A 23,817-nucleotide genomic window follows, 5' to 3' on the forward strand; every position below is an offset into this window, starting at 1 on the left:
AATTCCCACTATGTACTGCAAGCACTCCTCATTAAAACAGCGGGACAGCATGCAGCTGTGTCCTGAATGAAGCTGGTTTGGATGTTGCTGTACCAGGACACATCCATGACACTCATCACTGCTAGTTACAATGGTGAAGTTACCCAGAACCAGGCTCAAATTGAGCTCTTTACAAAAAGCATGTAAATAACATTGGAAATATTAAGGTACTCTGTCTCTACCAGAGAGGCAATAAACTAGAGGTCATTTTTACTAAAGATGTTACTTACAGGAATCCTAGGGTGTGGGGTGAAGAAGGCTGTCTGGAACAGAAAGAGGAGTGTTAAAAGCATCATCATCTATTTTCCTGGAAATGCAATAACTTATGCACTCTCCTTGTCATTATAGATTATACGTTCCATGTATCCATTAGTAGGTTTATAAATGAGCAATGCATTGTAACATCTGGCTGCTTGGAAAAAAGCCCACAAGTATCAGATATTTCCTAGAAAATTGGAAATACGAACATAAACTCAAAACTGCCCTATATGTCCCACCCCTATGAAAAGCCAAACAATCTTTAACCTTGAGCTATTAGCAAGCTCCCCTCACTTTTCCACTTGGAGCCATCTTCAGTATTATTAAGCTTTCTAACTCCATGGCTGTGCTTGGTAATTTTTCTCTCTACCTTCTACCACCTATAAGACATATACATCTCAACATAGGTGGTAGTCTTGTAACATGGTCATCCTGAAGGACTGACCAAAAAAAAAAAAAAAAAGATCTCATTTAGTAGAGAGACAGTATCTATCACCAAAACTGATAAAATCAGGAAAAAAAATAGTCCTTGATGAAATGAGAATATAGAATCACAGAATCATAGAATCACAGAATATCCCGAGTTGGAAGGGACCCATAAGGATCATCGAGTCCAACTCCTGGCACCGCACAGGTCTGCCCAAAAGTTTAGACCATGTGACTAAGTGCACAGTCCAATCTCTTCTTAAATTCAGACAGGCTTGGTGCAGTGACTACTTCACTGGGGAGCCTGTTCAGTGTGCGACCACCCTCTCGGTGAAGAACCTCTTCCTGATGTCCAGCCTAAACTTCCCCTGCCTCAGCTTCACACCGTTCCCACGGGTTCTGTCACTGGTGATAACAGAGAATAGGTCACCTGCCTCTCCACTCCCTCTCGCGAGGAAGTTGTAGACTGCGATGAGGTCCCCCCTCAGCCTCCTCTTCTCCAGGCTGAACAGGCCTGGTGACCTCAGCCGCTCCTCATACATCTTACCCTCTAGGCCCTTCACCATCTTCGTCGCCCTCCTCTGGACACTCTCCAACACTTTAATGTCCTTTTTGTACTGTGGTGCCCAGAACTGCACACAGTACTCGAGGTGAGGCCGCACCAGCGCAGAGTAGAGAGGGACAATCCCTTCCCTCGACCGACTAGCAATGCCGTGCTTGATGCACCCCAGGATACGGTTGGCCCTCCTGGCTGCCAGGGCACACTGCTGGCTCATATTCAACTTGCTGTCAACCACAACCCCCAGATCCCTCTCTGCAGGGCTGCTCTCCAGCATCTCATCGCCCAGTCTGTACGTATAGCCAGGGTTGCCCCGTCCCAGGTGCAGGACCCGGCACTTGCCTTTGTTAAACTTCAATATGTCAAAATTGTTATCTATTTTTACAGCTGAAATAGAAATTACCTCTCCCTACAAACACAGGAAGCTTGAGTGGTCAGTCATATCTTTATACCTAGCCTTGTGGTACTACATTTATAAGACTTTTTTTCCAAGCCTTTGACCAAGACACACTCTTCCCACAAGACCCCATAAAATACCCTTTGTATTTTCTGTATTTTTGTATGGACTAAAGAGGCCCAACTGATGGCAGGCAAGAAACTATAATACCTCCTCCATTGCTGCATGAAGTCTTTTAGACACTGGATTTTCACCAACAGATCTTTATTCAAGTTCTCTACATAATCTGTGAATGTGGCAGCTGTAACCAGCTGTGGGGAGCAAAGCTGAAAAGTGGGGGTTTGCCATTTTCTGGAGGATCTGTGACTGGGATCAGCCCTTTTTTAATATCTATTTATTTTTTAATATCTACTATTAGCAGAAAGGATACACGTAAACAGATATGATTTGTTTGGTTGTGGGCTGGATCCAGTGCTGAACCCAAGTATCTAGGATCAAGCTGTGGGATGAAAAGTTCTTTCTGGGCTTTCAGCACAAGGTGGCACTGTACACAGCAAAGGCTATGGGAGGCTACAGCATCGTTGAAGCTGAATCCTCCACCCCATAAGCTACTGTCAGTGAGAAGTGGAGCCTTCTGCTCTTCCTGAGAAAAGGTGAATTGTTCACCACAAGACAAGTTGTTGTTCACTGGTATCTGTTCTTCTATCTCATCTACTGTGAGATTCCAGGTGGGAAAATCTAGCTCACCCTAGAAAATCTGTGCAAACGTACTCCCCATCTTTACCCATGGCCTTCACCATCAGCTCCTACAGCTGCTAAACATATCACAAATTCAAAACAAATGCTACCACAAAATAAGGATATAGGAAAGAGCTGTTTGCAAAGAGGCAGAGGAGTGCACAACCTCCCAAAAATATAAAAGACCAAATGTACCTTAATAGAGCTTCTCTCAAGCTAAGTGAGTTAATCCGAGAGTAAACGGGTCCTAATGTTTCTGCAAAGATCTTGAAAAGCTTTGTTACTGAGGCATTTGTGTGGGAGAAGTGTGACGATGCCCAGAATATTGTTGCAGCACAAAATATAACTTTACTTACTGTTCCAGGTAAGCCAGGTGGGCCAGGGGAACCCGTGTCACCCTAGAGAGAGGAGAAGAAGAATATGACTAAGGATATAAAAAGATGCACAAATAGAACTCAGCTTTACCATCAAGAAGATGCAACATCACCAGATGAAACATAGCCTAATGACAACCTGTCAGTTCAGAGACACTGAAAATCCCAGAGTCCCTGAGTTCAGCCCTGTCTCATGGATGGAATTTACCCCACTGCTTTGGCCAGAATTTCTGCTGTCCTCATTTTGTTGCATGCAAGTTGCTCACTTCACTGTCTTTATCACCTTGCAGTGAATTTCTAATGTTACTCCATCCCCTGTAGGAGTGATATAGAGCTTAACTTTCATTTTAGGTTAAAGCTGATCAACATTCTTGATTGGAAAGTGTGTTTTAGCTAAAACTGTTATGAGAGGTAAAGTTCCACACTCACCTCACCCACACCGGTCTCACTCCATTAGCTGGCTGGGGAGCACACTCCACTCCCACCCCAGTGCCCAGGTGTGGAAGACCCTACTGGTTCCAGTTGCTGGCATTAAACCCCCCCCAGGTCGCTCCAGTAGCTGGCACCACAGGCCAGGGTCACCCACAGCCCTGGTCTGACTCCAGTAGCTGGCACCTGGTTCACTCATACCAATCCTTTCCTACCTATCCCCTCCTCTTTGTTCCTCCTGCTCCTCCTTCCTCTGTACATCCCCCCATGGGATTGCAGAGCTCTGCAGTTCCTGCACCACCCCAGTCCCGTGACCCCTCCCAAACCCCAACAATCCTATCAGTTGGAAAGTCTAGGTTGACCTTTCTGGAAGTGGCACCTGTAGCTTGATAGCCCATCAATTAGTGACTCACCTTTTCTCCTCTTTCACCTTTCAGTCCCAGGAGACCATCTTTTCCTTTTTCTCCCTAAATGCAGAAAAAGGAAAGCAGGAAATTTGATTGTATCAGTCTCAATTCACAGTTGCAGTTGATCTTACCTGTCATCCAAGATGCAATACAAGCAATTAAAAGGGTAAACTTTTTTAGATGGTTTCACAAAATCCACACTATTTTCAAAAAACAACCAATAGTGGTTAAGTTAATGGAATGGAAAGCACCAATCCTAAATGAACTTGCCTGTAGAAGGTCCTATTGACTGATGCAGTAATAAAACACGATTTTTTTCCAGTTGAACAAGAGAAGAAGCAGAACAGACTTAAGACTCAGAGAGGAAAACCATGCTACTAGTATTTTTATGTTGAAAGATTTGAGTCATCCCTTCACTGGTGCCTACCGTTCTACTTTGCCGAGGAAACTTGGTGGCCTGAATGGAAGATGCTTAACAAGGATGATGTGAATACTCCTCAAAGTGCATAAACAAACGTATTTATCCAGTATTCACATAAGAGCTAGATGACCTACCTTTTTGTGATTTCATGTAGACAGAGAATATATTCTATATTCTACACTCTACAGTGTATATAATACAGCAAACCAACCAGCAAAACTTCAGTTGATTTTAGATCTTTCTTGCTCACATTCAAGCACACAGTCAGCTCTCAGGACTAATGGCCTCACTGACATTGCTAAATTTACTGCCAGGCCCCTGATCCAACTATTTTTCAGTGTGTAGATGCCTCTGAAGGTCTAGAACTAGCTGGGGCAAATACCAGACATCAGGACTTGGGTGGAAGTAAGGCCATCAGAAAATAATCCAACCATCTAGAACCTTCTCCAGAGCTCAGTGACAAGAGAAATTTGGCATTTTAGTTGTTATTATCGTTTTTCTAATGTCCTTAAATCATGCGGGTATTTCTGAAAATGAGGCCTAAGGAATACTGTACCTCTTCTACTGCCTCGCAGGTAGTGTGGCTTCAGTCAAAACCTTCTGTGCTCAGGATAGACCCTGTTCTTTAGCACCTCCACTGCAGTCAGCAATGGTCACGAGGCAGTAAAGTACCACATTGGAAGGGGTACTTGGTGGTCTTGCTAGATGCCACCACAGCAAATCCACCAAGAGAGAATATCATCTATGGACACTTGAGATAAGACCACCTGGCACCAAATGGACAAATAAAATCAAGTTATGGCTCAAAGTTACTCACCTGGTCTCCTTTTTCTCCGTTCAGTCCAGGTAAGCCCCGAGGACCAGGAAGACCTGCTTCGCCCTGAAAGTCAGAAAAAGTGGATGAAATCTAGGAACATTCATCAAGAATGCCTTCTATTAAAAACAAACAAACAAACGGCTTTATTAGTCTCAAAATCTCAAACTTCATTAAGAATGAAAGGGAAGAATGGTGGGCTAAACTCTTCACTTGCTCATTCATGTCATTTAAAAATACGTCAAGGCTGGTTCTCAGGGCAGATTAATCTAGCCAGAGTGCCCTTAGGCTGGGAAGGATGAAACCTTGATTTAGTTGTCTATCTCAATGCATGACTGATATTAGTCTGTGAATTGTTCAGCACTCATAATAACTGCAGACAGTTACTTCTTGATACCTAGTCACACTACAATACATATGGGCTGTACTGAACTTTTTTTGCCTGGGAATGATTTTATGTGTGGCTTGATGAGAGAAAACAGCATCTTGTTTGATTACAACATTTTTTTCCTCGTAAAATCGTTACTTAAAACAGCAACTAAGATCTCTCCTTTTCTGCCTTTACACAGTTAACTGAGACCATGAAATTTAGGACAAGTTTTCTTCACGCTGTTCTGTAGCAGCACCAAGCAAACAAATAAGAGCAGCTAAAAAAATAAATATAATTTTTATTTTCATTTTTTAATCATCTTGGGTAGTCTGGCAGCGCAAACACAATACTCTAGTAATCTGAACAGTTACCTGATGAGAAGGTCTAGAATTGTCTTGATGCACTATTTCACATTTGAATTTGTTTCTGTCTGAGCTTCACCTTTGACTTTCTGCTTTATAATGCCTGCTGTTTGAGTAATTGTAATCTCTGTGTCATGTGGTTTGTTCTAAATGTATCAACTATTCTCAAACTTAGCTGTAAGTTGACCCAGTTTGTCATCTGAAAATAGCTATGTGTTTTGTTATTTATAGTTATCCTGCTACGTATATTTGTACTGCAATATCTAAAGGAATCTAAAAGATGGACAGAACCCAGCTGTGCTAAGCACTGTATGAACATGATCTTATAACTGGTAATCCCCTCTTTAAAGAGATTATCTCTTTATCAGAAGAGTCAAAACATTATCGTGATATAGGTGCAATGAGTCTGCAGAAGAAATCACGCAAGGAACAAGATATTTTGCTGAGTATAACTGTGAACATCACGATGACGTTTGGAGCATTTTGAAAGATGGTGACATTTGGTGACAAGATGGAGTGGTGTTTTCTGAGAGCCACTGCCGAATCTTGGCTAATGGTGAGATCCCAGAGATCATGAGAAGGACAAACACACGGCCTAATATTAAAAAGAGGAAAAAATGAGGACTTGGAGGAAAAATAAACATGTAGTGTAAATATGGTCTCTAGAAATATACTGAAGCAAAATGTCAGTGAGCTTGTATGAGCTCAAAGACAGGAAGGTTATTAAGAAACAGTCAATGTGGATCTGTTAAAAACTAATGATGTTAAATCCATCCAGTTCCCTCCCTTGACAGGATAACTAAGCAGACAAGAAGGAAGCGTTTGTGTGATGTATCTTGACATTAGTAAGACATCTGACACAGGCCAACGTGACGTTCTCATTAGCAAACTACAGAAAAACAGTGTAGAAGAAGGCTCTCTGGAGAGTGGTGTACGACTGATTAAACAATTACATTCCCACACCTGTTACTGGCTGTTGCCTTTCAAATTTAGAGAGAGATGAAGTGAAGTCCTCTAAGGGCTAGCACTATTTAATAGTGACAGAAATATTTATATAATGTATGGAGAACACAATACTGTGGAGAGAGAGGTGTTTTGGGAAGGGGGATTAAAATTCAAAACAGCCCTGACAAATAAGGGAAAATGGCAATCAGCTCCTCAAATTGAATGGGCGAGGAGAGACTGGCACAGCTTCTGGAAAGCTGCTATATGAAACTCCTCATGGACACCTTCTTCTGCTACTCCTTCTAGTCCAGTTGATGGTACTGATAGTGTGTGATCTGTTTTATTGCATGTTTTATTGCATGGGAGCAGAGGTCATGACCATTATGACCATCTTTCATCTTTATAGCAGAAGATTAGACTGAAACTGGTAGGAGAGAAGACTGAAGCTCTGAGACTCTTCTATTGCTGGCTTATACTCTTTAACTCAGTATCCACATGCCAAAGATTTAAGGCTGCCTGATACAGGTATCTCTTTCTCCAGATTTTCATACTGCAGGTGAAAAGTTGGTGTGCAGACAATGACATTAACATCTCTGGTTAGTGGTCCTGATTGGGCTCCAGGCAGCTTTAGGAAATCCCAGGGTGTTTCCCTTGTTCCTCTCTGAGCTCAACAGATATCTGCTGAAACCTAAATCCCAATACATAAAGACTAAGATAACTGTGTAATTTCTAACAGTCAGCTGGGGTTATTTCCTAGCAAGCATTTATGATCTAGAAACGACTGCGTCACCCCTTGCAACACATAGTTACAAAAAGTTCATCATCATCCAGAACTGTCACTAGCACGCTAGGTTTACGTGCAGTGTGAAGGAAAAACAATCACTTTTATGCCACTCTGCCTTCCATTTCTTCCTTATCCACCAGCAACAAGATGACCAAAATTTCTGAGATACAGATAACATTGGATTTAGCATATTTGCTCTAGCAGGTTCACATTACTTTGTCCAGCCGCTGACTTTCACTTTTCTTGTTATTGGCAGATGGCTTTGTTATTGCATATAGTTACTTTACATTGCTCTGAAGTTGCTGCTAGCATAATTTTTTCTGCTCACCTGTTCACCAGCTTGGCCACGGCTCCCTGGGTCACCCTGAAAAAACAAAAGAACGACTTTAACAGTGTAAGGCCAAGAGCCTGTTCCAACAATACTTTCTCACTAGAAAGTTGTACCCCCTATTGTCCTGGCTCATGTTCTTCTACCTACTTTCTGTAAGGCACTGAAATTGCCTTCTTGATGTCTTAGGATCCCAGATCACAGGGATCCAATGCAAGGGACAGATGAGGTCTTCCTACACATGTAGACTCGAGAGAGGAGCATCAAACAGGGTTTGGTATCTTGGAACACCATGAACAGTAAGAGGCACTGAGCCATAACTGCTTACCCTGTTGTCCATCCAACTTTAGAGGAATATTACTCTCCTGACTTCAGCACAAGGCCTTCCAAAATCATGCCGTGACTGATTCAGTGGCTAGAGCAAACTACGAAAAAAAATTCCTTACCTTAGGGCCAGCTTTTCCAGGAAAGCCTTCCTCGCCCTTTTCCCCTTGTTCTCCCTGCAGGGAATACGAGATGTTAATATTCAAACTCCTCTGGTAGTGGAGCATATCTGCAGGCAACAGTGAGGGATATTTTGACTCAGATCCCCAGTATCAGCGTGAGAATGTAAATAGAGCCACATGGGAGTATCGTTCCAGGAAAGTTTTACCATTCTAGTACTATTTGCAGACACATTTCCAGCACCAATAAACCTACTGGGATATCTCTGGAATAACACAAAGTCAACCGGTGTTATCTTAAAGATTTCCAGAGTAAATTCGCTGAAAAACAAAATTTCCATTCAGTTTCTTTAAGCTGTTTGTGGTGAAAAAGTCTACATTATTTCTGTTAAGAAAAATAGATAATTGTGAGATGGGAGTCTTGGCTACTGGAATGCTTAGGTGGATCCTCTGAATCTTATCTTTCAGTGTGGGTGGTGTCAGCACGGAGAGCGGAGACTGTGGTGGATCAAGAGCTGAAACATGCTGTGTAGCTTGGAAGTGCACTGGACACTACAAAGGGCTGTGTATCAGGTTCAAAGAGGTTCAAAGAGCTTCACCAGCGGAATCAAGTGAGGTGTGTTTGGCTCTGGAGATCTGCTCCCCTTCCTGCTTATGTTTGTTAGCTCACTCAGGTAAGCTGCCCAGGTAAGTAGGTTATGCCAGTGTTTGTGGTGTCACTTGCCTTTTGGCCCGGGAGCCCAGGAAGACCATTTAATCCATCTTTGCCTGGCAAACCCTAAAAAGAGAAAATTATCAGCCTCACGTGCCTGTTCTTTAAATCATTACCAGCAAGTTCAACATAAGCATGCTGAAACATCCCTCTTGCCACTGACCCAAGTTTAAGAAAAAGATCCATTTCATGCATTTTCTTCTGATTTTCTCACTACTGTGACTCAAATCATACAAAACTTCTTGCAAGGCACATATCTGCTCAGCCCTTTTTCAGTACCACAGTTGTAGTGAATGACCACTGGATGTCAGTGTTGTTACAGAGAAACAACAATATAGAAGTTTTATGAAGACTGTGGAGTCTTAAATAACTTTAAAAATTGCATTTTTACTTATCATTCACTGTACGTCTCTATTATCTGTACCTATAAAGATTTTTAAAGTCTGTTTCACCTTTTAAATATCAGTAATATGTTATACAACACGCAGATTTTAAATTACACAACATATAGACAGAATGATTCAGCAAGATAAGAACTAAAATTACTTCAAAAATGCATTTAAATGGTGGAAAAAAAGAAATTGTCCCTCTTCTGAGCATCAGTCAATCTCCAAACTGTGCAGGCTGTAGGTGGCACTTCTTAATACTAAGTATTCCATAATTCACCTTTCTTGACGTAAAAGTGAATAGAAATTGTGATGCTCTGCTAAAACCGAGATTTTTATTTCACTTCTTTGGCCTGATTCAGGAAACTCCAGGTCTGGAAGAAGAATATCGTGCCAAGTGCAATATGACTTTTGAAAGGTATTATATAATGGAAACATCACAGTCCCAGTGTGTAGTTGCATCTGGTAAGCTTCTTGATCACAAAAGGCATCAGGCTAATGCCTGCATTAAAGGAGACAGTGTTGGAGCCAGCACTTAAAACCTGTGTGCAGACAAGCTGCAGGAAATGGAGCAAAGATTTTAGAAGTAAAATATGTGAAGTTACGGAGAGCATGGAGGCGATGCAAACCATCCCTCAAAACTTACAGCTGGTCCTGGAGGTCCGGTTTTACCAGAAACGCCAATCTCTCCTGGCAGTCCCTGAAAAAAGAATCCAGCACGCACACACAAAAAAAAAAACAAACAACTCAGTATTTCTGCCCTTTACAGCCATCTCACTGGAGGCTTCTGCTTTCAATTCAAATACAATTCTCCCTTCCACAGAAGTCAGGTCCCTGCCGTGGGGAATCCTGCAGACATTAACTTTTGTGCAGGTAGCGTCAAAGTGATTCCAGAGCTTGGTGCAGAGAAGTTGTCCTGCAGGGCCAGCTGTGGCTTTTCATCACGAAAATACAAGAGAAAACACACATTGCCGGAGGCCCTGACTCAGTTCCCACTGAAATCCAATCACGTAAATTCTCCTGAACTGTTTTTTTTTTTTTTAATTTATTTATTTATTTCCTCTCCTTGATGTAAAACAAGCAACAAAAATAAACAAACAAACAAACAAAATAAAGTTGTTTTCTTACTGGTGCTCCAGGTGGTCCAGGGGGTCCAGCAATGCCTGGGGGCCCTGGAGGTCCCTGTAAGAGGTGCAAAACCCATTTATTAATCTCCCTGATAGTGGCAAAAAGCCTCAGGTCCTTCCTCTGTGCAAATGCAGCCCTATTCCAAACATCATCAGCAATGAGCTTCGTGTTTCATTAACTTGTGTCCAAAACCTGGAAGATGCCAAACTGAGCTCCCAGGAAACTGTGCTCATGAGCAGAACAGGATCTCTTGTTTAAGGCACTACTTACTGTTGTTACAAGGTGAGCTCTATCCTGGACTCCAGTACAAGAGATGGGGGAGTTGAAAGTCCTCATGGTATCATGCAAAGATTGTCCAGCCTAATTTAATCTTGATTAATGTTTCAAAGCAAATGATTTACTTCTGCAAAAAGATCTCTGAATGGAACAGACTAGTGGTGTTTCTATTTGTTTGTTTGCTTGTTTTGGAATAAGAATCCAAGTGTGAGGGAGCTGGGATTGTTCAGCCTGGAGAAGAGGAGGCTCGGGGGCAACCTTATCGCTCTCTACAGGTACCTTAAAGGAGGCTGTAGCGAGGTGGAGGTTGGTCTATTCTCCCACGTGCCCAGTGATAGGACAAGGGGGAATGGGCTAAAGTTGCGCCAGGGGAGGTTTAGGTTGGATATTAGGAAGAACTTCTTTACTGAAAGGGTTGTTAGGCATTGGAATGGGCTGCCCTGGGAAGTGGCTGAGTCACCATCCCTGGAGGTCTTCAAGAGACATTTAGATGTTGAACTTAGTGATATGGTTTAGTGGAGGACTTGTTAGTGTTAGGTCAGAGGTTGGACTGGGTGATCTTGGAGGTCTCTTCCAACCTAAATCATTCTGTGATTCTGTGGATCAGGTGTTTTAAAATAAATACTCCACCACTTCAGAGCTCTACATTAACCTTTATGACAGTAGAAGGTTTTCACAAACTCATACTTCAATGCACACATGTAGTTGGAAATGTCCTAGAAGTCTTACTCAACTCCCTGCAACAACTCTCTGTCTTGGGAAAATTTAATCTCAATAGCTATCCAATTTTCATAGGGGTTTATTATTGTGTATAGGGTAAATGTTAAAAGTGAGTTCCTAGCTGAGGACTTTTTTTCCATACTTGACAAATCTTAACAGGCTGCCTGAGATACAGAGCTGTTTGTTACCTTCAGCTTCTGCTGGATGACAAGATAGGATTTCTCCTGTACTTAGAATGAAGCATGTGTTCATGTGGTTTTTGTATCAGGACCTATGCAATCAGTATAAGGATCAATGAGAGAAATGGATACATGACTGAGTTGAAACTTTAACCTTCTCTGTCTCTTTCAGACTTTCTAACACTATTATTTAAGTCATTTTCAGTTTCCAGCATAGAGGGAGTTTTGATATTTGTATTTCAAAAACACACCAAAAAACACCAAACAAATGAACAAATAAAAAACAACCAAACAAAAATATATACATATTATGTAAAAAAAAAAAAAAAAAAAAAAAAAAAAAAAGATCAGCCTATTCAAGATAGAAAATGGTTAGTTAACTTCTTTCTTGTTAGACCTGTGTTACAATTCAATATCAATATAAAAAAATCACAGCTTTTTGTGATTATATTACAAGTCATGGATCAATATTAGCATTTAACATTTAAGGAAAATTGTAGTTGAAGAGGATAAAATGGTGATAACGAGAAAACAAGGAAATTTTTGTGGCATAGTTTGACAGAAAAGATAGTGGATAAGCAGTCATTTTGGAATATGCTTGTAAAAATCAGCCAGGAGAGTACATCATCTCACCAATAGATGGTGCAAAGCAACCAAAAAAGAGACCTGAAGATGCACTTGGTTTATACACCACCCATAATCTGCTTTCACTGCAACTCAGTCCAGAATAGACATGGAATCATTCCACCACCAACATCAGTATTTGCAGAGTGTCTCAAGTGTGAGCACAGCTCAAAAATCCGCGGGAACAAATGCCTTGGGATGCACTGATGCTGCTGACATAACTTCTGGGGAGCCCTGTGCCTGCTTCTGGGCATGGGGGGTTCAGATGCCATTGCAGGAGAGTCCTGCAGTTAAGGAGCTCTGGACCCATCAGGACACGCCTGGATAAGCCCATCCATTATTTAAAAGAGACTTTGACATAAAAATAAATAAATAAATAAATAAATAAATAAATATCAGTCCAAATTAGCCCAGTACTAGAAAAAATACCAGCAGAGGGCAACAGGACAGAGTGGCCTCAGATGCCAGGCACCTTGAAAGCCTGCTTGGCCCTACTCTAACCCTACCAGGATGGTATTGTTGGGAGGCCTTGAAGAAGGTACGGGCTCCAAAAAGTTGTTGTCATGAAGAATGTGTGCAGTACGGGGAAATACATCAAAGGTAGCTTTAGAAAAACAAAACAAAACAAAAGGATTCAGCAGCAAAGTGGATTGTACATAAATACAAAAATGATAAAGTGCAAAATTTACCTTTGCAGGCTCTCCTTGCCTGTTCCCTGGTTTCCTACCTATTAGCCTAATTTTGTTCTTTTTCTCTGTCATGACCTCATGACCTCCAACCATCAAACACATATTCCCCGTGGCCCTACAACAGGGAGCTTCTACCAAGAGGTGAGAAATCTGTCTGACACCCAGTCATTTCCAGAAAGAAACAGCCACGCTTTACCTAACAGTGCAGGTTATTTTAAAAAATGGCTTATATGAGCAAAAACATGCTTCCATATATTTAATAGCATCGCTCTTGCCTTCTTCGTGACCTATATGAATTATCAGCTCTTCCTGATTTCTGTTACAATGGCATCTAGTAAGCAATTAATCCATAAGGATTAATGAAATTGTCACAACACAGCAAACCTCAGCCAGGACCCAGCGTCAGCCTGGTCATCCTCCAAGTAGGATACACACCCTAGAAAGGATCAATCTTCTCCAGAAGAAAAGTCTCGCTCAAGTATCCATCAGCAAGCAGCATAACCGCTGAAACATGAGGCTTCACATCCTCCTGGTCCAAATTCTTTCTCCTAGCAACTCTGGATATCCTTGTTATCCAAATAATTTCTGATTTTTCTCTTAAACTTTCCATATTCTGGAACACAGAAACCTCATGCAACCCTGAGTCTTGAAATCGAAGCACACTGATCCTTACTCAAGACTGCTGCTAATAATTCAGTGTCATTGCTCCCTTTGAAAGCAATCACCTGGGACATTACACCTAAGACTGGTCTACCCAGTTAACTTCACCACATGTTGTACCAACAAAGTGAAAATCAAAAATGGAAAGCTCTTCTGATAAAAGCCTCTCTGGGATGAATTTAGAAAGAACAGTTCTATGTAGTGACTACCTGCATCCTGGGGAAGCGTACAGGATGCTGACAGCCTGCTCCAGCTGACTGTGTACACCAGTACATCCACTTCTGAGTATACTTCAGAGAAAGAACTATTCTCCCAAGTATTTAGAAAGGTCCAAACTAACTGACAGCATTTATTAGTGATAAAGAAGGAGAAAAAAAATAAAAAAAAAGGTAAGAAAACACAACAAAACAGCAGCAGGAGGACAGCCGATATTGTTTAAAACCAAAATCTCACACCATCTGTTTTCTTTGATTTCCTTTTGTCCTGAATCCAGATTAAAGCACCTGATTTTGCTGATCACCTTTCTCACTGATCATCTGATGAATTATACAGATGAGAGTCCCTGTCCCAAATCCCAAGGCTGTCCCTTTAAAACTCCAATCCAGAAGAAAAAAAAGTGATGGTTTTTTGTTTGTTTGTTTCTGGCTGGTAAAGATGCAGATGTGTGCTTCCTACATGCTGAAACAAAACCTGGAAGATAAAAACTTTGTTCTCTAAAACAGAACTACACAATCTCAGTTTGGAAAACAAATGCAAAACATGGCTCTTCTATGAAAATGGTTAGAAGAAGTTATTATCAAACTGCTATTTGGAAACAAAAATATTGCAAATGTTCTTTAAAAACCAAATATCCATGGGAAAAGTGTGTCAAGGTGTGTGTGTTAGGATAGGGACAACTGTACAGACATTGAGGTGGGGGATATTTTTCAGGCTTATATTTTATCCAGCTCCATTCCTAAGACAATATAATACAAGGACAGTTCTCAGGAAAGAAATCTGACACGATACTGAAGGCACAGCTGTGCCTGTTCTCCAGGAACCACTAAAGGATGCTCTCTTCTTCCAGCACATACCCTGCTGAAAGACAGGCTGGGAAAGGCAGAGCTATTAAGATTTGGGTTCTGCACTCCCTAAGGAAACTTTGAACAGGAACAAAAGCCTTTGACTGCATTAGTAGGTTGTTTGCCCAAATCTCTTTTCCAGGAAAAAAAAAGGATGGCTATGTTTTAAAGGAAGGTGAACAAATGTCATTCCAAGATGGAAACTGAAGTCTAATGGCTTTTCCAGATATCTGTCTCTGGAGGCAAAGCTTGCACAACCCTATTTTCTTCATATTATTCCATGCCAATGCCTAGAGCCTCTAGCACTGTGAGAAAGGCTTAGAAAAGCCCTAAATCCATGAAAAAGCAGACTGTGGTCTGGACTTTTTAGGCAGTGTGCCATCTTTATGAATGAGACAAACCTCCAGGACATCCAGGAACATCCTGTGTCCTGCCACAATGATAGCGAAATGAATGACACGGTGCTGAGAGTCTTCCCCCTCCAGTGCCAGGGCTTGTTTCCACTTCAGAACCAATTATTCCCTGCGATTTCACCTCTCAGGAAGTCCTCACAGACCCCACCTGTTGGCTCCATGCTGACTCCCCTTTATTTCCCTTTCCTTCCCATCAGAGTTGGCTGTTGCAGCTAGCTGTGCGGAGCAGTCCATGTGTCTCACCATGTCCCCTGCTACCCCAGCTCCTCATTCCTCCTCTACTACATCTGAGCAGTCACAGAATCATAGAACCATTAAAGTTGAAAAAGACCTTCAAGATCATCTGGTCCAACCATCCCCCTACCACCAATGTCACCCACTAAACCATGTCCCTAAGCACCACGTCCAACCTTTCCTCGAACACCCCAGGGACGGTGACTCCACCACCTCCCTGCGCAACCCGTCCCAATGCCTGACTGCTCTTTCCGAGAAGAAATGGCTCCTCATTTCCAACCTGAACCTCCCCTGGCACAACTTGAGGCCATTCCCTCTAGTCCTATCACTAGTTACCTGTGAGAAGAGGCCGACCCCCAGCTCCCCACACCTTCCTTTCAGGTAGCTGTAGAGAGCAATGAGGTCTCCCCTGAGCCTCCTCTTCTCCAGACCAAACACCCCCAGTTCCCTCAGCCGCTCCTCACAGGACTTGTGCTCCAGGCCCTGCACCAGCTTCGTAGTCTTGCTCTGGACACGCTCCAGGGCCTCGATGTCCTTTTTGTAGTGAGGGGCCCAAAACTGAACACAACGCTCAAGGTGTGGCCTCACCAGAGCTCAGTACAGGGGGACAATCACCTCCCTGGTCCTGCTGGCTGCACTATTCCTGATACAAGCCAGGATGCCGGTGGCCTTCTTGGCCACCTGGGCACACTGCCAGCTCATGTTCAGGCAAGCATTGATTAGCGGTCTCTGGAATCCGCCTCTCAAATCTACTCATCATTTCTCACCTCTGGCATGACCACATCCGACAACACAACTCCTGTGAACTATTTTCAGCAATGCTGCAGTAGAGTACTGTTTTGCTTTCTTTGCTTGAATCCTGCCTTACAAACCAAGACAAAGATAAGAGGATATAGGAAAAGGGTGTTGCTGATGAAGCTGAAAACCAAAAAGCCTGAGGAGCCAACAGATCTGAACATTTCCTATGATGTATGCTGTATAGTCAGTTTCAGTGATACTGTCATAATTGATAAATGAATGAGGTCTCCAGTTGTTTCACCAGGTGGCATTATAACTGGAATACCAACATTATTTTAAAGAATAAAGTGTATTGAACAGAGATTCCCTGAACTGTCTTTCCGGCTCTGTAAGGGTACTGAATAAAGTTGACTTTGTACATCACAGTCTCTGCAGGAGAATTTCTTGCTTTCAGTGCAAGGCAGTATTTGTTTGATTTCATCACTTAGTGTAAGATATGAACATGATCTCTTATGTCTACAGATTAAGATTTATTTTCCTATTTGTTCGCTTTCAGTTGTTTTACTGAGTCAGTACAGCAAATGAGAGAACAAAAAATCTTCCTTATGGTCTCTTGTTTCAGTACTATTAGTGGTCTACAGTCTGGTGAATTTTTTTTTCCTTTGTTTTGTTAAAGGTATAGATCTTATTAAAGACAGCTCTGAGCAGTATCTTCCAATTTCAAGCAGCACTGGCATAGTTTAATTCAATCTGAGCTTTGCAGCTGGGGTTTGTATATTTTTTTTACATTTCGCAGTATTAACTTGCATCACAAAAAGGACGTTAAGGACACCATGCATTTTGAAGGATATCATTTATTTCCTCTGAGCTACTTAAGAAAAGCTGGGCTTGAGCTCACACCCTACAAATGAGTCTATACTAATTAAATCACTGCCAGCCACAACCATAAAAGGTACAACTTGTACTGGTCCCCCTTACAGGTCTTAGTTCTAACACCAGGTTACTTACCATAAACCGAACCTCAATAACGGCCCAGACACATAGCAAGTATAAGGTATGGAATTTTTACTTAAATTTCAGATAGTTTTGAATCATTTTGCCTTCCCACTGGTGGACAGCAAGCACCTGCTCAGCTCAGGGAGCCTAGAGAGTGGCTCAGTGGAGAATTTGGAAGTAGCTGCTTTAGGAGAGTTGAATGGCTGCCTGGGCTCCACCACCAGCATTAACTGGACCTTAGTCAAACTGTAACAGGAGCATGGACACATGCATCTCTGCCCTTAATTGCTAGTAACAGGTACTTGCTTTTGGAGCTGAATCCCAGTCCTGGTAACACAGTGACAGCTCAGAGTGTCTGAGCCCTCGACAGGTACCGGGGCATCAAATTCCTTCTTTGCTGAGCCAGCAAATGCAGCCCTCGCAGCTCACCTGGCATACCATGCCTAACTGGTGATCTCCTGCCTCCTCATGATACCCCTCACGCCTAGAAAAGCATTTGCAAAGGTGCCTCATCAACTGCCTTTTGCTCCTTCTCTGAACTCTTCCTCCCAACAACGGGACAGATGAGGTACATCGGGATCTCAGGTGACCATGCAGAAATGCACGGCCTCATTGTTTGCCATGCTTGGTACTCATCCATCTGTTCTGACTGAAAGCACTTTGCAGAAATGCTCATTTTTCAGTCTGCATTCGAACAGCCTACTGCAATAGAAGCTTGGCCCATGATTAAGTTTCCTGCAAACAAAAATAGTACAAATAAATAATAACAACACAAACACATTACGAGCTCAGATGTCTGCGTCTCTGCTGCAGGAAAAACATTCATATCCAGAGCAGAAATAAGCTCCAGGGTGTGTACTCCAGGGCTTAATGATGTTGCAAGATGCAACGTTTCTAAGGGTCACAAAAATAGGTGCTCATTTTTAGGGGTGCTAACTGGATAACATGGAACAAGCAAGTACATGGACAGGCTCACCACCACGGCAGATTTAGAAGGAAAAAAATCAAAAGGGCTTTTTGGATAAAAGTTTAGTTTGAGTCGGGGCACGTAAGGAGAAAGGCAAAACTGTGGCTACTTCGTTGTCACAAAACATCCCCAGGCTGGCTAAGAAGTTGCCTTCTCGCTACTGCATAGGATTTGGCACTTAAATTAACTCTGCAATATGAAGACGCCCAGTCAAGGGTCCTCAAGAGCCAGACAGACATCATTTCTGCTGTGGGTTGTCACTGGATCTGCTGTCCCTGCTCCAGAGTACCCCGCAGGTTGATTGCCTTGCATTGCTGCCTGATTCTTCTGTGGCTTCTTACTGGGACTGGGCATATTGAGAACCTGACAAAGCCCAGTGATAACTGCAGACATCTCACTGTGAACACCCCAGTACTCAGCCCCATCCTCCTCTGCACCTCCATAGGAGGAAGGCTTTCCTACCACGTCACTAGAAAACTCATTATCTCCCTGAAGGTGCTGAGAAGCCAGCATCATGTAATGAAGTAATCACAGTAATGAAGAGGCTGGACCACCTTTCCCTAAGACTTCCTCGGATACACAGAATATGGGGGGTAAGAATCTATTGGCATCCTTTTGTGGCCTTTTCTATGTGTTTCAGTAACAACATGGCTTCTTCACTCCTATCTCTGTTCCTTTCTTCTGCCTGTACAGCTGTCCATGGGGGCAGACAGGTCAGAAAACAAAACTGTATTTAAATTTAAAATAGCAGAGGAAGGGAGGCTATTTTAGTGTCCTAACCTAGTTAATGTATGGGCAAATCAAATCTGTTGGTCCTCAACACCATGGAGATGGCACAGGAACAGGTGATCCAGACTTCCATAAATCATTTGGAAGAATCTCTCTGTAACTACAGCCTAAGGAAACCACTTATCTTCTTGGGTATTTTGGGGGCATAGAGTGATTAAGATAAAATGGAAAAAAAAAAAAAAGAAAGAGAGAAATGCTGATAAAGTGCTTAGAAATCTAATGTCATAAAAACTGCTTCTAAGCTGAAAAGTAGTTTTGTCACAAGTTGAACGTAAGCACTTTCTCCAAACAGAAATACGGAAATCTGCAGTAATATATTGGGGACAGTATGTCACTGCAGGAATAGGAAAATTTTTTTCCATCCTTAGAGTTAGCTTGGAGGAAGAGTCAATTTAAGTATCCCTCAATGGGGCTAGCACTATATGCAGCTTTAATTAACATAAAATTTGAAAACTTTATTTAGCCTGTGCTGAAAGGAAAACTACTTATTGCTATGTCAGCAGTTCTCGCAGATATGTTTATGAAATTGCTAACATATGCATATATATATTTCTGTAAAGTTCCAGAGAACTTGAGCTGAGCAAGTATGACATTGTTTGGACAGATAGTTAGACGTATCAGAATTAATGCAAGGAGACAAATCTTACCCAAAAGCAAGGTAAACCTTCTTCCAGTGGCTACACACACAGTTCAGAAGGCTTGGGGGGACCTTTTAATATTATCCAGTGGAAAAAAAAATAACAAAATTTAAACCATTGGAAATAATGCCTTCATTCCTCTTGAAGGCTGCTGTTGAAATATTTACAAACCAGATAATGTACCAAACTAAAAAGTCTTAAAAATATGCAGATCAGTATCAGGTGGTGTGACAGGGCAAAGTTCCCAGCTGGACACAAGGGTCCTCACCCGCACAGGATTGGCAAACCCTGAATTGCATCACTGACGGCCTCCGCAGACATGGAAACAGCTCATTGCTAAACGTCTGCTGCAGAATCCATTTCTAGATCATGTTTCCTGGTTACAAGGGCATAGCTTGCCAAAGGAAATAAATGAAAAATCAGCATCTGCTGTCGAGCTGTGTGCTGTTCATTGCAATACATCACCAACAGCTGTAGTAATGGAGGTTCTTCATTCATGCTCCAAACTTAACTGACTATTGTAACAAAGTCCCAAAGTCAAAGACACCGTTTGTTAGCTTGAGAAGGGAACAAATAAAATACTCAGTTTGCTCCTGAGTGGTCAGCTTAAAGTGAGCTTGCACCTTTCCTGCTTAAGGACATTCCCAAAGATATTTTTCTCATTACAGGGAATGACCCCACACAGTGACTTGAATCGACTGAATTTGGCTACAAAGTTAGCAAGAAGCCAAGCCAGAGGCAAGTACCAGGATTATAACAGCACAGGGCAGCGTGGGTTGTTCTAAGGTGGAGACAAACCCTCCTTGACAATACATGACACACATAGCACTATTTTGTTCTTATGAAGACGTTACAGATGGTGCAAGTTGGAACATTATCTTGACAAAAGCTTAAAAAAAAATAGAGATAAGGGGTCATGAACATAAGACATTCCTCACATCATCCCGCATTGGGAGAATAAATGTAAGTCTTAAGCCTCTATCTTCCCTAATAAGCCAACTTAGGACCCCCTATAACAAGTAGAAATGCGACCGTCAAAGTAACAAAAAAAAAAAAAACACCAAACCAAACCAAAACAAAAACTGGTGTGCAAAGGAAAAAAAAAAATGGTCTGCAAAGAAGTGTGCTTCTGAAAAGCAACTACCTTTTAAACTGTTTTTTCCCTCAAGACTGCAGCACAGGAGATATATCTGCAATTGCCAATTCACATGGCCAATAATTAGCTCAGGCACTGTCCTAAATATTACAAAGCACATGTCATTGCTTTCCCTGTGGAATGATACTCATGCATGCAAAAGCAATGGGAAAATCACATACAAAACACCTCTTTATACCCCTGTACAAAGATGCTGAAAAACTGTGGAAGGTAAAAGTAATTGCTGCTAGACAGGCAGACTCTTCTCTCATTAACGTCAGGGTAAATCAGTTTGGATCTTAAAGGAGAAACACCTTCAAAGTTTCACAGATGGTACAGATGAGAAGAGAACAAGGTCATGGCATGCTGCATTGTGGTTCCAAGACACCTGATGCCAAAAAAATACATTTTCCCATATATTATATGAAAATGAAGAAATTGCCACTTACCTGAGGGCCAATTAGACCATTGATTCCTGGGAATCCAGGTTCCCCCTTCTTACCCTGTGTGTTCAACAGAAGAGCAAATATTAGACAGCAAGGGAAAAACTGCTACTGAGACTTTCCAAACACTTCTACCCCCAAACCGGTAAATCTCCATTACATGGGTATACAAAACATAAGTGCTAGAACTGAAGGCAGCACACACTGTTTGGATGTGCAACTCCAGTGGTCTGTGTGGTTCCTGCCACCCAAGTATGTGCACCAAGAGGCAGAATGACATATGGTCCTAACACAGATCACATCTGGAAATTATTGCCTCCTAAATGCTGCCAGGAATTCAAATTCTCTTTCTCATTTCCTTGTAAATTCAGATCTACCAAGCCTCACAGCCTGGGTGTAACCTTCACCCCCACAGGTGAAGGTTGGTTTCTTGCTTCTCTTGACCTCTTACACTCTGCAATCACACCTGGGTGCTGCCCAAAGAAGATCAGAGAAGGGACAGTGCTGAGATACAGCCAAGGGATGCACCAAGTGCAGACACAATAAGAGGCACTTTCTCTGCTACCAGTGTAGACCTTCTCCCCTCCCCAACCAAGCCAAGCAGCGTCCCTTGTGCTCCCTGCACTGCCTTATGCATAAAGAAAATAATTAAGAGCTCTGGTACATGGATGAATATAAAAGATTCACAATCCCTAAGCCAGAAAACATGAATTCATGAGGCATTTCTAACTGGAGTTGGCATTATCACCAAGGGACGGAGCTCACTGATTCCTCTGCAAGCAAAAAAACTTCCTCCAGAGGAGCAGCAGAGCTTCAGTAGTGCAAGGGAAGGATAAGCCAGGACACGGAGCAAACCCTTGAGAAAAGTGCACCCATGTGGATGCTCCTTCACCTGTGTTCCTATGGGGTTGATCTCAACTAGTTCACAGGGAAAATGTCCTACGTGAGAAAAAAAGAGGAAGAAAGGATGGAGAAAGGATGCCTGAAATACTGGAGTTCAGGCAGAAGTTTGGTTTCTTTCTCAACTCAGTAGCTTACTTGCTGCGTTACTTTGGGCAAGTCACATATTTTGTGACTCAGCTTTCTTGTAAAAATAATCTATCCTTCCCTGACATGTATAGATACTGAATCATTAGTACTTCTGAGATTTTTCATAATATGCTAGGAGGTTACAAGATAAATCATGTAAATACCAGAAAGTCAGAGAAGTGATTTTTTTCCTCATTTCTACTTCTCACCCAAACTGGTTTTCTTTTTAGAAGGATATTATAATTAAGCAAGTTTCGTGTGACTGATGATGTGATTTGTCATACAGATGTGTAAGTCAGATATGTAATTTTCCCTTTATTTTTCCTTACTGAAATATCCAGAAACAATTTCTATAATTCTTGTTGACTTAAATGAGTGAAACAGCTAACACTTCACAAACAAAGCAAGTTTTCATCACATTTTACCAAATCTTGACTGTGTTTTGTTAGTTGGGGTGTCAGAATCTGATCTTCTCCTTATTTTTTTCATAATAAAAATATCAGCTCTCATATAAAGAATGAATATTAAAGGAACAATTATGAGGTCCTTGGGTACCAGAAAGAGTTTGCAGTCATTGCCAGGACCCCGATACCAGCAGGAATGTTCATAATGCTCTCAAGTACATGCACTATTCATGAGTGCTCCTTCTGCTTTTTCCAACATCCATCACTTCTTTCCTTGTCAAAGCCCATTTTAACCTGGAGGACTCCCTGTCACCACATGAATCAACACATTTCCTAGTTAGAGACTCATGTTGCCAACTGACAGTGAGACCACACAAGACACCCTCTTAAAAAACTCATTTAAACAGATAAGTATATGAATAGAATATACAGGGTTGTGGTGCGTAGGGCCAGACATGGAGGATGAGTATGACTGCACACAAGAAGCATCTCACCTCCAGCTCTCTATCAACGTGGGAACCATGTGTTAAGACGTCTGGTTCCACAGCTACAACACTGAGGGCAGCAGAAAACACAGTATTATTATTTCCATTATGTCCCACCGACCTTGTTGCTTACCGGGTGTTTTTACGTCTTGTACCTCCCCTTACAATGTTTGTGCATCTCCTTCAGTTCCATTTAGAGACGTTAATTCAGACAGTGTGTTCGATGCAGACAAGGAACCTGATAGGTACCTGACAAACATTTTGATAACCCTTTGAAAGAGCATAAGGGAATTAGCTTCCTGAGCAGTCACCCCAAATCAGGTATTGAAAGTTGGGAGAGCATGAATACACCCTGTGATGTACTTTACATGAAAACCATGATGACTGATGCTTACATTGGTGTTCAGGACAACAAAATCCCATTGAGACTTGTAACCTTGCAACGAAGCAGTACATATAGACCTTATTTTGGTGGTCCACAAGGATGTGACTTCAGTGACTTTATAACTTACAGGCATTATCCAGATGTAGTTTTCTGGATACACTGCTTTTTTTGGAAATTTGGTGGCATCAGATAAAATTACTTGGGGAACCTGAGGAAGGAGGTAGCAGCTCCAGTTTGTTCCCAAAGTGATCTCAAAAGCTGAGAAGAGGGAGGAAGGACAAATTTTGCCACCTGAGATAAGTATACACTAGCTCTTCTGCTTCCACACAAATGGCCAGGCATGCTAATCTGCGACTGCAATAACAGATGTGAAAGCAGTCTATCATTTTCTTGGGTATAACACTGAGGAACTTTGGTGCTTTTCAAAACACCGAGAAATCCCTTAGAGCAGCACATAATTATACTGACAGAGAGGCTGAAAGTGTATTTCCCATTGTGAAGGGAACATTTTGGCCACTCAGAGGTTAGCCAAAATCAAACTACAACAGGGTTGCTCCATAATATTACAACCTGTCTGGAAAGTACAGAAATACTTGCTGGGAGAAATTATACCTATGAGAGCAATGCTCAGT

At 42.0% G+C, this 23,817-nt stretch overlaps 1 protein-coding gene across 1 annotated transcript in view; it reads right to left on the reverse strand.

Moving 5' to 3' along the window:
* The window catches only part of COL22A1 (collagen type XXII alpha 1 chain), a 218,174-nt gene that overhangs the window by 51,925 nt on the left and 142,432 nt on the right, over positions 1 to 23,817 (reverse strand). The window contains exons 26-35 of the mRNA XM_040547335.1: positions 20,889 to 20,942; positions 10,321 to 10,374; positions 9,839 to 9,892; positions 8,819 to 8,872; positions 8,098 to 8,151; positions 7,652 to 7,687; positions 4,866 to 4,928; positions 3,634 to 3,687; positions 2,774 to 2,815; positions 270 to 302 (exon numbers count right to left, since the gene is read on the reverse strand). Of these exons, the coding sequence (XP_040403269.1) occupies positions 270 to 302; positions 2,774 to 2,815; positions 3,634 to 3,687; positions 4,866 to 4,928; positions 7,652 to 7,687; positions 8,098 to 8,151; positions 8,819 to 8,872; positions 9,839 to 9,892; positions 10,321 to 10,374; positions 20,889 to 20,942 (498 nt within the window). The remainder of the gene's footprint in view (positions 1 to 269; positions 303 to 2,773; positions 2,816 to 3,633; positions 3,688 to 4,865; positions 4,929 to 7,651; positions 7,688 to 8,097; positions 8,152 to 8,818; positions 8,873 to 9,838; positions 9,893 to 10,320; positions 10,375 to 20,888; positions 20,943 to 23,817) is intronic.

The sequence above is a fragment of the Cygnus olor genome, chromosome 2, assembly GCF_009769625.2.
Source record: "Cygnus olor isolate bCygOlo1 chromosome 2, bCygOlo1.pri.v2, whole genome shotgun sequence".
Classification (NCBI taxonomy): domain Eukaryota; kingdom Metazoa; phylum Chordata; class Aves; order Anseriformes; family Anatidae; genus Cygnus; species Cygnus olor.